The sequence below is a fragment of the Oculina patagonica genome, chromosome 2 (genome assembly GCF_052425735.1).
Source record: "Oculina patagonica isolate OP01 chromosome 2, crgOcupat, whole genome shotgun sequence".
Lineage (NCBI taxonomy): Eukaryota > Metazoa > Cnidaria > Anthozoa > Scleractinia > Oculinidae > Oculina > Oculina patagonica.
The window spans coordinates 12820762-12833676 of NC_135759.1; the positions used below are offsets into that span (position 1 = coordinate 12820762).

General features: G+C 37.1%; 1 protein-coding gene across 1 annotated transcript in view; it reads left to right on the forward strand.

Moving 5' to 3' along the window:
• LOC144638810 (cGMP-specific 3',5'-cyclic phosphodiesterase-like) overlaps window positions 1–12915 on the forward strand; it is a 49514-nt gene that overhangs the window by 27285 nt on the left and 9314 nt on the right. The window contains exons 7-14 of the mRNA XM_078498078.1: window positions 1831–1894; window positions 3294–3341; window positions 4172–4247; window positions 4545–4612; window positions 4739–4831; window positions 8503–8553; window positions 9816–9962; window positions 10361–10468. Of these exons, the coding sequence (XP_078354204.1) occupies window positions 1831–1894; window positions 3294–3341; window positions 4172–4247; window positions 4545–4612; window positions 4739–4831; window positions 8503–8553; window positions 9816–9962; window positions 10361–10468 (655 nt within the window). The remainder of the gene's footprint in view (window positions 1–1830; window positions 1895–3293; window positions 3342–4171; window positions 4248–4544; window positions 4613–4738; window positions 4832–8502; window positions 8554–9815; window positions 9963–10360; window positions 10469–12915) is intronic.

Below are 12915 nucleotides of genomic sequence, written 5' to 3' on the forward strand. Positions count from 1 at the left end.
CTTTTATTTAATTTATCTCAAGAGTCCACGATCGCTTTAGTGATCCTCCAAACAGCACCTACAGTTGGTACCGGATTTGCATTGTTTGCGAGACCTCTTACAAGTTGTGTGCTATATATATATATATATATATATATATTATTAAAGACTGTGTCCGAGCCAAGTGGCCCATACAGCTGGAGCTTATCCCGGTTTCCGTAGTATTAAGCGACTTGGAGTATCGCTACTCCCCCTGGATGGGATGCTAGTCCATCGTAGGGTTACCCCCCCCCCCCAGCAGTAAATTCGCCGGTTCCCATTTATACACCTGGGTGGGGAGAGGCACTGTGAGAGTAAAGTGTTTTGGCCAAGAACACAACGCAGCGCCCGACCAGCCCTTGAACCCGGGCCGTTCGACTCGGAGTAGAGCGCGCTAACAATTAGGCCGCCCCGCTTCCCACAAAACAAATATTAGGGGAGTGACTATTCGGCACTCAGTTCATGAAGTGAGACTTCTTATTTTTTCATACATGAGGTATAAATAAACCTTAACTTATTCTTTTTTAAGTTAAAAAAAGTTGAGACCAAGAGGATTCGAAGTCGGTTTGCCGGCATGCCGAGCAGGAATGATATCCACTAAGCCACCAACGACCAGCTGCCAGAATCCTGTTTTTTTTTTTCAGATAGAAATCCTAACCCTGTCATAAATGCTAATCGCAAGCAACCAAAGCTAAAGTAGGCTAGCTGCTGTGCTATTTAGCCTAACCGAATGCTATTTAGGGTAACCGGAGTGTTATTCAGGCTAATCGGAGCGCTTATTAGGCTAACCACACGGCTGTTTAGTATTCACTACATGAACTGAGTTTAACGTGGTATAAATATGTGATGAGGTGTCTCATTATTGTCTCAATGCATCGACTGAGTGCCGAATAGCTAGTCCCAATTTATTAGATGTACCGTACAAAATGATCAGGCCATAGACTGATCGGACTGGATGTAACTACATACTTAAATAGATAGCATAAAAGTGATGTTATCACATTGTCTAAGTGCCCAATAACATCATGCAGGCTGCACTAAACAATATGATGTCATTGCCTTATAAATTACTATTTGGATGCAAACCACAAACCATGCTGCCAAAAACTAGAAATGTCCTGAACTCCAGAATCCACAGGATGACACTCCCTAGAAAGCAAATCAGCCAGTGTTTGTAAGAAAATTACTTTGAAGGACCTGCAAAACATGAGAACCAGGTATCCTACTCAGTAGACCACACCAGAACGGAACTTACCTACTTCGTGGACATAGATGGCAAGATCCACCACAGAACAAGGGAACATTTGAAGTCAGAAGTTAGAATAATATTGCACCATTGACTGATGGTACTACCACTGCCTACATCTCCAGTTTCTCTGCTACACCTAGTAAACCAATAGTCACATCAGCAACTGTGACACCTATACCCGCGAGCAGTTCAACCACGTGCCCTCACACCGGCAGTTAATGCTTACATACTATATCGGTTTGTGTTAAAAACCTAACCGGGCTAGGATAAAACTGATATGTAGTGTAAACAATAAGCTCTGCTGAAACAACTATTTTTTGTCAGATTAAACGTCAGGGCAGACCAAAACATTGTTTAACGCAGTTTAGCATGGAAGATTATAAATGTGTAAACAAGGTGCACTGTATCAGTGCAATTTTTGTGGGGTATGCTTACCATATTATCCGAGCCATGCCAAACATTTTCTGTCGCGTAAATTGGCCTTTATATTTTTCAAAGAAGGTCTGCTTGTATAATTATTGTATATGATTATTTAATAGTTTGATACCTGCTTTTTCTTGCAGGACAAGTAAAACTCACTGGTCAATGAATACAGGAATTGCTGCATTAGTGGCAAGTAATGGCAAGGTAAACTTAAAGTAATCCATTAGTACATGTACATACAGTCAGTAGGGGTGACAAGGAAGTTTATAAAATAGTAAGAATAAATAAAATAGAAAGATGTGATCTCAAAGGCTGCTTGCACTTTTTTAGTGGTTTGGCAGCAGATAATGCAGAAAGGAAGAAAACATATGTGTCATGTATTGTCTGTAGCTGGTATTAAATTAATTTAAAGGGACACTATCACGGGGATTTTACTGCTTTTGGTTACAAAGTAACAAAATTGGCAAAGTGGTCTTCTGGTACATGAAATGCACTTAGTACATCAAGATGAAGATATTAAGTAAATTGTTGTTGAAGGAATAAGGGAGCCATAATAATTTTTATATGTTTTTCTAGTCTACAAGGGCTGAGAACTTGAAAAAATCAGCCTGACTTTTTCAAGTTGAGATCTAAAGTTCCTGATGGTATCACAATAATATCACTTGTATATAGCTTTAGTACACTAGCAAAACTGGACCACTATTCGTGGTTTCCGTATGTCTTTAGGCTTTCGAGTTTTTGAAGTGAAGCTGGTTACAGTGTCCCTTTAAGTTTGTGCCTTGGTTCTGTTTCATTGTTATTTTGACACTTTTGATTCCCTGTTGGATGTTAACAAGACATTGTGTGTCAGATATTTTGTAAATCCATCAGCTTTCAGTACACCCACTTCCTTTCCTTCTTGAAGAAGAATGTTTTAAAAAGTCACTTTGGATGGTACAATAATAGCCGTACTGTGAGAGTCTAGCGGGCATCCACACCCCTTAGCTTGCTGTTTTATTGACCAGATAATGCAGAGGAGAAGGAGAAGGGGAGGAGAAGCACTCGCGGCTTCGCCGCTAGCTGGTGGGCGCTTTAAAACCCAACAATACCGCCAGCTACGCAGGCTAGGTCTTGTTCCGAAATTACTTTGGGGGCATGTGTAAAAATAAATCCTCATTCGTTGTAAACTGCTTAATTGCAGTCTGTCTAAGTCCCCCGCAAAGTGTTGTAAAGCGCATTGAGCAACCGAATCCGCCGTTCTTTCTTCATTTAGAAACCTCTTGATATTTTGTTTTTGGTTTTGTTATTCCTCAACATTTTTTCGCTTGATTCAAAGTTAACTTGTACATGACTCAAGGTTAACTCGGGCGCGCGGTTGGCTCAAGTAACGCTAAAGCTCTATCTCGGGTAACAAAATGGCTCTATGGTTCGCGTTTTGTTATTTTACCATTAATATTGGTCTGAATACCCCTGGTCTACAGTCTGCATTTTACCCCCGGTCTGCAGTCTTTGTTTTACACTGACCGATAAAAATATGCTGAGTGGAGCCCTGAAACAGATGGAACTACAATTTCTTTGAACCTTTATACTAAAAACCAGCTAACATATGTTGTATTGTTATTAGGCCGTGAACATCCCTGATGCTTATGCTGACAGCCGTTTTAATCCTGAGGTATTAACTGAATGAAATAATTCGCTTTACGAAAACAAAGTATTTTAAGGTGTTATTTTTGTTGTCATTTTTCCCTTGTACCCAAAAATGTTGTATACAGATGCAAACAGATGGTATGAGGACACACTATAGCCAATTCACTGGACTGGTATCCAGCTCAGTCGAAATGTTTTTGAGATGGGAGAAGTAGTTGGCAGCTGTGGCCATGAGCTTGTTTGGATGCCATCTTGTTTGTAACTGCAATCTCTTGAGCACTGAGCCATTCACGCCGCTCATTATCCCACATAATGTTCAAGGGGTTACAAGGCCCCCGTAGCCCTGCCACTCAGCATGCATTGTCTGTCCGACTCTGTGTGCAGCGTGATTCACAAGAAATGAAATTAGTTTTGGTTACAATTTGAATTAAAAGGGACCTCGTATGTGCCATTTAATTACTGGTACATTTTAACTGGGCTGGGTATCCACATGTAAGATAAGGAAGTAGACACTTTAGGAGGAATGAAGGGTTTGCAAGGGGCTAAAATCCCTCAAATTAGTTTTGAAAAATTACTTTAAATTTGCTAACTGATTTGAGAATTTACAATGCTGATCTGCTGTGTACTTAGGTTACACTAGTGCTCCCATACATAGTTATGAACAATTGCTAGGAAAGCTAAGATAACACATGTATGTTTTGTACCAAGACTTGTGAAGTGGTAAAATTAAAAGAGCATGACTCTGTTGACAAAGTTCCATTAAACTTTTGATCTGTACTTTTTACTGCTCAAGGTCATACATGTAAATTATTGACATGTATACATATATTTTAAAATTTGTTTTATTTCTTTTAGGCGGATGTTGAAAGTGGTTTTAAGACCAAATCTATACTCTGCATGCCGATTTTTGACACACAGCAGAAAATTGTAGGCAAGTACTTGGGCATGACAGTGTAACAGCAACGATACCTGTTTTCCTGAAGATTTATTTAAAAAAAAAATCACTTTGTGTCAGTTACAATTAGCTGCAGGCACTCTAAGAGTCTAGCGATCATCTCTATGGCTTTAAGTGAAAGGATGACAAAGCCCAGGGACTCTGGGTTAGAGTTTAATTATGCAAAATTGATAACAGTTCATATTTATTATCATAATCTGTATTATCTAGGAAAAGAAATTATATTTCTCTCTTACATGTATAAATAATTTTCTGCTCAACTACTATTTTTAGGTGTTGCACAGTTACTCAATAAGAACAGTGGTAAACCTTTCACTGAGGGTGATGAGAATCTTTTTGAGGTAAAGAAAACATCAGATCATGTTCCATTAAATAATTGCTACTAAAACTGCAACGTCAGCAGTAAATTGTCTCATATCACTAGTCTGCAATAACAAGTATGCTCAGACATGTCCCTCTTTTCACAGGCATTTGCCATTTTCTGTGGCCTTGGAATTCACAATGCATTAATGTATGAGCAAGCTTGCAAGCTGCTTGCCAAACAGTCTGTGGCCATGGAGGTATATAATTATTATTTTTAACAAAATTTAACTTACGAAATTATCCAGCCAGAATTGGGTGTTTGCATGGAATTACTGGTAGGGAATTTAATTTGGATAAAATATTGCCAAATGTCTAGATCTGCAATACTTGGAACAATTGGGTCTGCATAATTTGCGAGCCAGCGAGCCATGCAAGCCACCATGTAATATAAGCCATGCGAGCCATGTGAGGCATGCGAGCCATGACTAATATAAAATAACTATTCAAAGTGGCTATGAGCCACTAAACTCGGAAAATTTATTATGAAACAAGAATCGAAAACAACAAACTGACTAATAGAGATTTGCTAAAACAAATGATGTTAAACTTTCCACAATTCAGTTCACTTCACTTAGTTTCATTGTCATCTAGCTGCTCATCGAGAGCAGGCCGAAAGGGCAAGTGATAGAGTTCCCAACTAAACGGTTGCAAATTGTTTTCTTTCTTTTTATTTTTCATTTTTGTTTTTTTAAGGTTAGGCAAAATAATAATATCATTAGAAAAAGTAAGTTTTGGTCTATTTCAAGAAAACTGACATTAATACCATATTTCGGCTGGTAGAGTATGTACCGTATTTATTCGGCTATAAGCCGAGACCCTAGTCTTTTAGTTTTTGGAACCAGTTAGACTCTGACAAAAAATAAACCCAAATCACTCGGCTATAAGTCGAGACCCAATTTTTCCTTCAAGCTATAAAACAATCCACGTGCAGCGAATCAACATTTTCGTTAAATCGCAACTATGTAATTGAAAAACAACAAATCACTGATAAAGAATGAATTTATTAATAGAACCATACACAAGCGTGACAAAACATTCACCTGAGTTCAGAATTCCATCTCAAATCACGCATTCTTCTGCAGTTATCGATCATCATGCCAAAAGCTTCTGGTTTTCAAACAACGAAACCTTCAAATTAAAAGTTGTTGCCGAGGTAGAAACAGTTCAGAACAACTGCAAAATCGCCAGAGAATACGGGATGATTCCTGATGATTCAGTGAATCTTCAGTTCGTCGCAATTCGCCAAGTTGCTAGCGAAAAAATCAAGCAGATCAAGCGAGTGAACTTTAAATGTCATCAAAACGAAACATGTGCTGTTACCAGTATTTGTCGAGTATCCTCAATCTAATCAAACTCTTCTGAGAGGGGGGCAAAGGGTTTATGCGTGACACGTGAAAAGGGCAAAAATTAGTCCGTGACGCGTGAAAATAGGGCAAAAATTAGACTGTGACGCGTGAAAAATAGTTAGAAAAGAAACGTGATCCGTGAATTCTGCTGTTTCAAGTATACGTGACACGTGAATTTGGTTAAAACTTGTGCGTGAAACGGGATCACGACCCCCCTTTGGTACCCTCTTCTGAAGTGGTTTCTTTTAGCAGAGAAGTCGTGGTATTCTTGGTTTTCGGTTTTGAACAAAAATATTACATGCAGCCGATTTCTGTCAGATCGTGTTACAATGTTTACCAAGCGCGTGGGAACAACTGCTTCTGATTGGCCAGTTTCTGGTGTCGCGACAACAAGTCAAATAGATCGCTTCCTTCTTGACCCTTCTTCTCTTGAAAAGTCACGTAAGCAGTGATTCTGCAAATTAACTAAACTTAAAGAAAGGAACAGAAGGAAAGGAACAGAAACAGACTCAGGCAGAAATAATTATTGTAGAAGAGATTGCGAGGAAATTGTTTAAGACATGCGGGATTTCGAATGCTCTCGTCAGTTCAAAAGACGATCACGTACGCCGACAAAACAAATAATATTCCAGAGCGAGACGATGGAGGACGAGTTCCAGCCTAAATAGCGAAGAAAAGACGAATAAAACCTTCATTCCTAACGTTGCGTCATTAAACCAAATGGCTTTTTAGGAGCCGCCACTAAAATAAAAGGTAATGACCAAGAATAAATACAAACGCTTGTCAATTTTCGTTTGTTGATGACCGCTCAGCTTATAGATGAACTCATTCAATTTGAACTCTTTTCTAGTACCATCTAATTTTTTTCGGAAATACTCGGCGGTAAATCGAGCCCCCAATTTTGTTGAGTTTTAACCAGTTCTCAGTAAGATTTGGTGAAAATATATAGTCTTTGTGTACTTCATATATGCGCATGCGTTCAGCACAAAATTCCGTGTGCTCGGGTCTACGCCTGGAAGAATGCATACCACAAGGGGAACATTGGGTTTTCAGAAACAAATATATAGCCTTTGTGTACTTCATATAAAGTAACACAGATAAAGCTCGCATTTGTTTAATTCAATTTGATATTAATTAATTAATTCAATTAAAATGTTTACAGGAATCGAGGGAAGGAGTGAAGGAGGGAAGGAGTGAAATCGGCCCACTCACCAAAACTCGGAATTTTCCGAGTTAAATACCAGCTCTCCTCGCTTTGCAAACCTCTTTCTTTGATTGGTCTTGGATGTAAACTTTAAAAATTTGGATTTCTTGATCATTGTGGCATAACAAACGTAAAAAGCAGCCTTGAGTGGCACGCATGGCTCGCACCGTGGCTCGCAGATTTATAAAACTCCTTTGAGATGCACACAAATATGTTCACAAATGTACCTTAAGACTAGAATCAAGAATGTGATAATGAAAAAGGTGCGTTTTCACCATTATCATAGCTGGAAAAGCTAGAAATTCTATTTCCTTAAACCAGACTAATAAAATTGGCCTTATTGTCTTTATCACTGCAAGGTACAGGTAATAAATGAACATATCATTTATAGTATGGTGTTCAATAAGCCAAATATCCTGCTTTTTCCTGACAGATTAAGTTCGTTTAGTTCAGTTGTATCAGTTGTTAATCAATTTTTAATTAAAAATGAAGCTCTCGGTAGAGTAAATCTCATGAATCTTGATGTTACAATTGTTACAATAGAAGATATGTACTATAATATTTTATTGTTTGTAAGAACAATCAGCACTTGTTAAAGGAGTTATGTCAAGGTATTTTAAGCCATTTTCCTGATTATACTTTCAAATAGAACAAACCTCAAAATAATAGTTTTCTAATACAAAATCAATAAAGGAGTAATAAAAACCCAGAAATAAACAAGGGTGGTTTTGAATGATGTACATTAAGATGGATTACGATCGACAAACTTGTGAAAAAATGACCAATTTATTCAATGTGCCCTGTCCCTGATGTAACTCCTTTAAATGCACTCTAAAAACGAAATTATTATTAAATAAATGCCTTCCCACAGATGGAGTTTAATCCATACAGGCAAAGGGATGAATGTGTTTTAAAACAGGCATATTATTAGAAGCCAGTGTGCGACAAATACAGACTAGCAGACTTGCACTGAATAGTGCCCTGGTTAGCCTAAAAAAGGTCTTGGATAGCCCTAATAATTCTCCAGTTAGCCTGTTTACGGTTAGCTCTCAATAATAGAATTTAATGGTTACATGATCGATACATAAAAAATTCTACAAGTCTGCAGTTTTCATTTGTCACACACCGATTAGAAGCTCATATTAATTATTGTTGCTCTGTTTCAAACTGCTGTAGCGTTTTATTGTTTTTTCTGTCCCAAGTCATAAGGCTTTTTTTAAAAAAAATAACCAATGATTTATCTATAGTTTCTTGTTTGACAATCTTTTTTTTTTTTTTGCTGCTTTAATGTAATGTTTTATCATCATTTTGTTTTCAGGTTTTATCTTATCATGCTTCAGCCCAACCAGCAGAAGTCGACAAAATCATGGTAAGCCAACATGCACAACATTAAGGGTAAAAAAAGGTAAAGTCTGCGTCGAGCCAAGTGGCCCATACCGCCGGAGCTTATCCTGTTTTCTGAATTTTTACGCATCATTGAATTTATTTCAGCCTTACCTAGTTCTGCATTGCCTTATGGGAACGAACAACTCTACTTACGTCTGTTGCTTCAGTAGTGGTTGAAGCCACAGTTGTTTTATCCGATCGTTTTGCCCGAAAGCCCGTTCTCCCGGAGTTGATTTATTACACTAAAAGTCGATTTGCCCAAAGTTCTGCGTTGCCTTATGGGAACGAACAACTCTACTTACGTCTGTTGCTTCAGTAGTGGTTGAAGCCACAGTTGTTTTATCCGATCGTTTTGCCTGAAAGCCCGTTCTCCCGGAGTTGATTTATTACACTAAAAGTCGATTTGCCCAAAGTAAGTCGTTTCGCCCGGACTAAAATTTGGTTCCCATGTATTCTATTTCTAACGCGATTTAAAAAGTAATTGGCGTATCAGGCGTCTTCTTTTCTTATCTTGTTCGCCTCCATTGTTATCTCTCGTGTAATGTTGGTCAGAATGTAATATCCTGTGCTGGTTATAATACTTGTCTACATCCAAAAGTTACTTGTCAAATTTTTCGTAATGTAAAAAGAAAAACAACAAATTAACACTAAAAGTAAGATTTTTTGATATAAGATTTAAAATGGGGGGGGAAAATGGGGTGTTTTTTTTGATGTATTGGATAGTTGAGTTACTTTGACGTGTAATGGTAATTTCTTTGGGGTACATTTAGTGTACGAATTCTTTCAAGGTCAGGAAAAAGTCAAAGAATTGTGCATCTGGACAGAGAATTGTTTATTTTTTTTAAAGTCAGTAAATTGGTTGCTGTAGGTTTTCATTGTTGATAATAGTATAAGTTGTTGATAACCACCAATGTGTTATGAGCAAAAGTTGTTTTCTGCGTAAGAAATTTAAGCAAGTAAAAAACTTTCATTTTCCACCTTCATTTGATTAGCCTTGTTTTCTGGGTGACAACCTAATAATGTATCAGTTGAAATGACGTTACAACCTGAAGCTACGTGTATTGGCAGGCTATTGCGGCAGTGTCTGTTGGCATTTTTGTGCTTTGTTGTCCCAGGAAGTTGGAGAAAATGAGGGGTGTCTTTCAATCACTTGTTTTATGTTTGTTAATTGTACAACAGGGTTTTGTTTGTTGTGCAGTTTTGTTGCACAGTTTGTTGTATAATGTATATATGAACTATTTTCAGATTCAGGAAGTTTCCAGTGCTGACTATTTTAAGCTGTACACCTTTGAATTCAGTGATTTTGAGCTGACTGATGATGACACAGTTGTTGCATCAATACGGATGATGCTGGAGCTTGACTTTATGAATGCTGTGCACACCAAACAACGGGTCAGTTACTAAACACTGATGACTTTCAGATCAGCTGATTTAAAGTGACTCGGTAAAAAACCCAGAACAGATTAAAATACATTACATTAAGCTACACGTAAATATGATTTCTGTCGTGTTATCATTAAGTTTCGTTTTTCAGTTGATAAATAGCAGTTTTAGTTTGTTATGTAGCCATGGTGTGATTAGAAATTGTCAATTATTTCATTATCATTATTAATTTTCAACTTGTCTTTTATATAAGAGTCACTAAAAGTAACGTCATCTAGCCAGCTTTATGTTGAGCATCAAAATTAGCTGGATTTATTGCTTTTCAAGTCGTTTCTGCTTCAAAATTTCAAAAATATATTAGTAAAGGATGATTTAAAAATTTAAAAAGATATTCTGCATTTTCACAGACATTATGTCAATGGTTACTGAGTGTAAAGAAAAACTACCGACCTGTCATTTATCACAATTGGAGACACGCCTTCAACGTGGCACAGAGTATGTTTACAATGATTACGGTAAGTAACAATTTCCTTTTACTGCAAAGGCAAGTTTACAATTCTTTGCTGCTGGTGCTAAGGAATGATTTTCAAGACTATGAACCTCCAGAGCCTTAGCCCGTACGGTAACTAACAAAACTTAACTTTTTCGAAGATTTGAGCCTAAAATGTTCTTAAAATGTTCTTAGTTTTTAAATTTCAAAACAAAGTGGTATTGCAGTAAATTCATTCCTAACCAAAATGTACATGTTCACGTCACCAATGAGTGATGACAATGTTGGTTTCAGGTCAGAATTTGAATAAAGATGTATTTATTTCGTACATATATTTGTCACTTACAACAAATAGGAAGTATAAAATTCAATCGTTCTTAACCAAATTTCAGCCTTGGGCACGTTCTTAGGATGTTCTTAAATTTTGGCCATTTTTCAGCTTCGACGTTCTTATAAAAAAAGATTCTTATAACAAAAAGAGTGTAAGTCAGGTAAAAACAAGCGTACACGCGGGATTAGTCCTCTTTAGATTTGCAGACTATTCAAAAGCAACTTCTAAACTAGGACCTTCTGTTACGTTATTGATAAGAGATTAATCCTAGTATCAACATTTGAAAGTTTCCTGTTCATTGCACCAAATTTTTTGTCACAGTTGTGTGACGGTGGTTTTTAAGAGTGACTTTTACGATCGGCCAAGCAAAAATTTGATTTCGTGGCAGAAATTGAAAAAATCGATTTCTTCATTTTTTGCTCAATAATAGCTTTAAGGTAAGTTAAAACCTGATGTATTTTGTTTCCCCTAGAAGTCTTCTAATTTTAAGAAAACAAAGAAAATCAATTTCGGTGGTCGAAGTCACAAATTTCTTAAATTTTAAACCCGAAATTAGCTATTATGAACACTCCTCGCGTTCGCTTACAAAACTGCACATAGAAATTTGGTTACTTCCTATCAACATAAAAACTCTTTTTCTTTCGCTAGAATAAAATTTCAGGGTTTTAGCGCAACTCTTCCAGCTGAAAAAAATGAACTGACGAGGAATGCTTTTTACAATAACAAAAATTTGAATGAAATAGTAATTTTCAACGGCAGTATTTAGCATGTGGTATAACTTCAAATTTTTTCCGTTCTCGCTCAAACATGCATACAGATATTCTTATTAAAAATACCTGAGAATTGGCTTGGGTTATTGGGAGGATTCTCACTTAGAGGGCATCAAACTTCTGCAAATTTTCACAGCATGGCCGTAAGCTGTGTAAACGCTTCTAATTACCAAACGCCACGATAATGAATGTTTTAACCCCAAATCTCGTCTTTCCTTCTTCTTGCCGAATGTTCCATTGCAAAATTTCCTTTTCAACGAAAGAATGTGATTAAACAGCCAACCTGGATCAATTTAGGTCCATTTTGATCGTAAAACCCTTCGCCATTTTGCCACAGGATTATTTTCGTGACTTACGAGACATAATACACGTGACATAAAACACGATATTGTGACGTAAATTGAGTCTGCGCAGTAGTGATATCAGTTCTGGAGTTCTGTACACACTTTTGTCAAGAGAAAAGAACCACGATAAAGGAAAATTGCTAAGGATGAAGATGCAAAAGGAATTCGCGCTTAACAGTTGCTTTGTTGAATTTTGGAGCCAAGTAATGTTTAGCTGCTAGACAGGCTATTTTGATCGATATCACAAAATTTTGTGGGACTACGATGCATTGGTAAATAGGCTGCCTTTAACAACCCAAGCCAATTCTCAGCTATGGGTTAGATAAACATCTCCATGTGTGTTTAAACGAGAATTGAGAAAATTTGGAGTTATACCACATATAAAATAATTCCGTTAAGGGTTACTGTTTAATTCGACTTTCTAGTATCGTGAAAAGTATTCCTCACTCTTTTAATTATTTCAGTTCGAAGAGTTATGCTTAAGCCCTGAAATTATATTCTAACGAATGAAAAAGAGTTTCTCTGTTGATAGAAAGCATCCAAAGTTCTCAATGAGGCTTTGTTTGTGAACGCGACGAGAGTTAATGATAGCGAATTTCGGGTACAAAATTGTGCCGTTTTGAGGCTCCGATCACGAAAACTGACTTTCGTTTTTTTTCTCGAAATTAGAAGACTTCTGGGGGGAACAAAATACATCAGGTTTATTATATACCTAAAAGCTATTAATGAGCAAAAAATGAAGGAATTTGATTTTTCACTTTCTGCCCCTGCAAGCGCGGTTTTAATTAAAATTAGCATTGATTTTTGACGATACTGATTTCTCCGATGTCTCCGTAGTTTAAGTTTCAATAGAGAATATATATCAAACACTGTAGAGTGTTTCTCCACATTTCCAAACACCTCAAAGTTTGTCAAACTCCGCTGCACGTTGTATTTTTAACGCTCTCTTCTTGGTGCTTGGAAATGCGATGAAACACTCTCTCGTGTTTGATATATTACGTAACAACTATGAATGGCATAGCCCTTG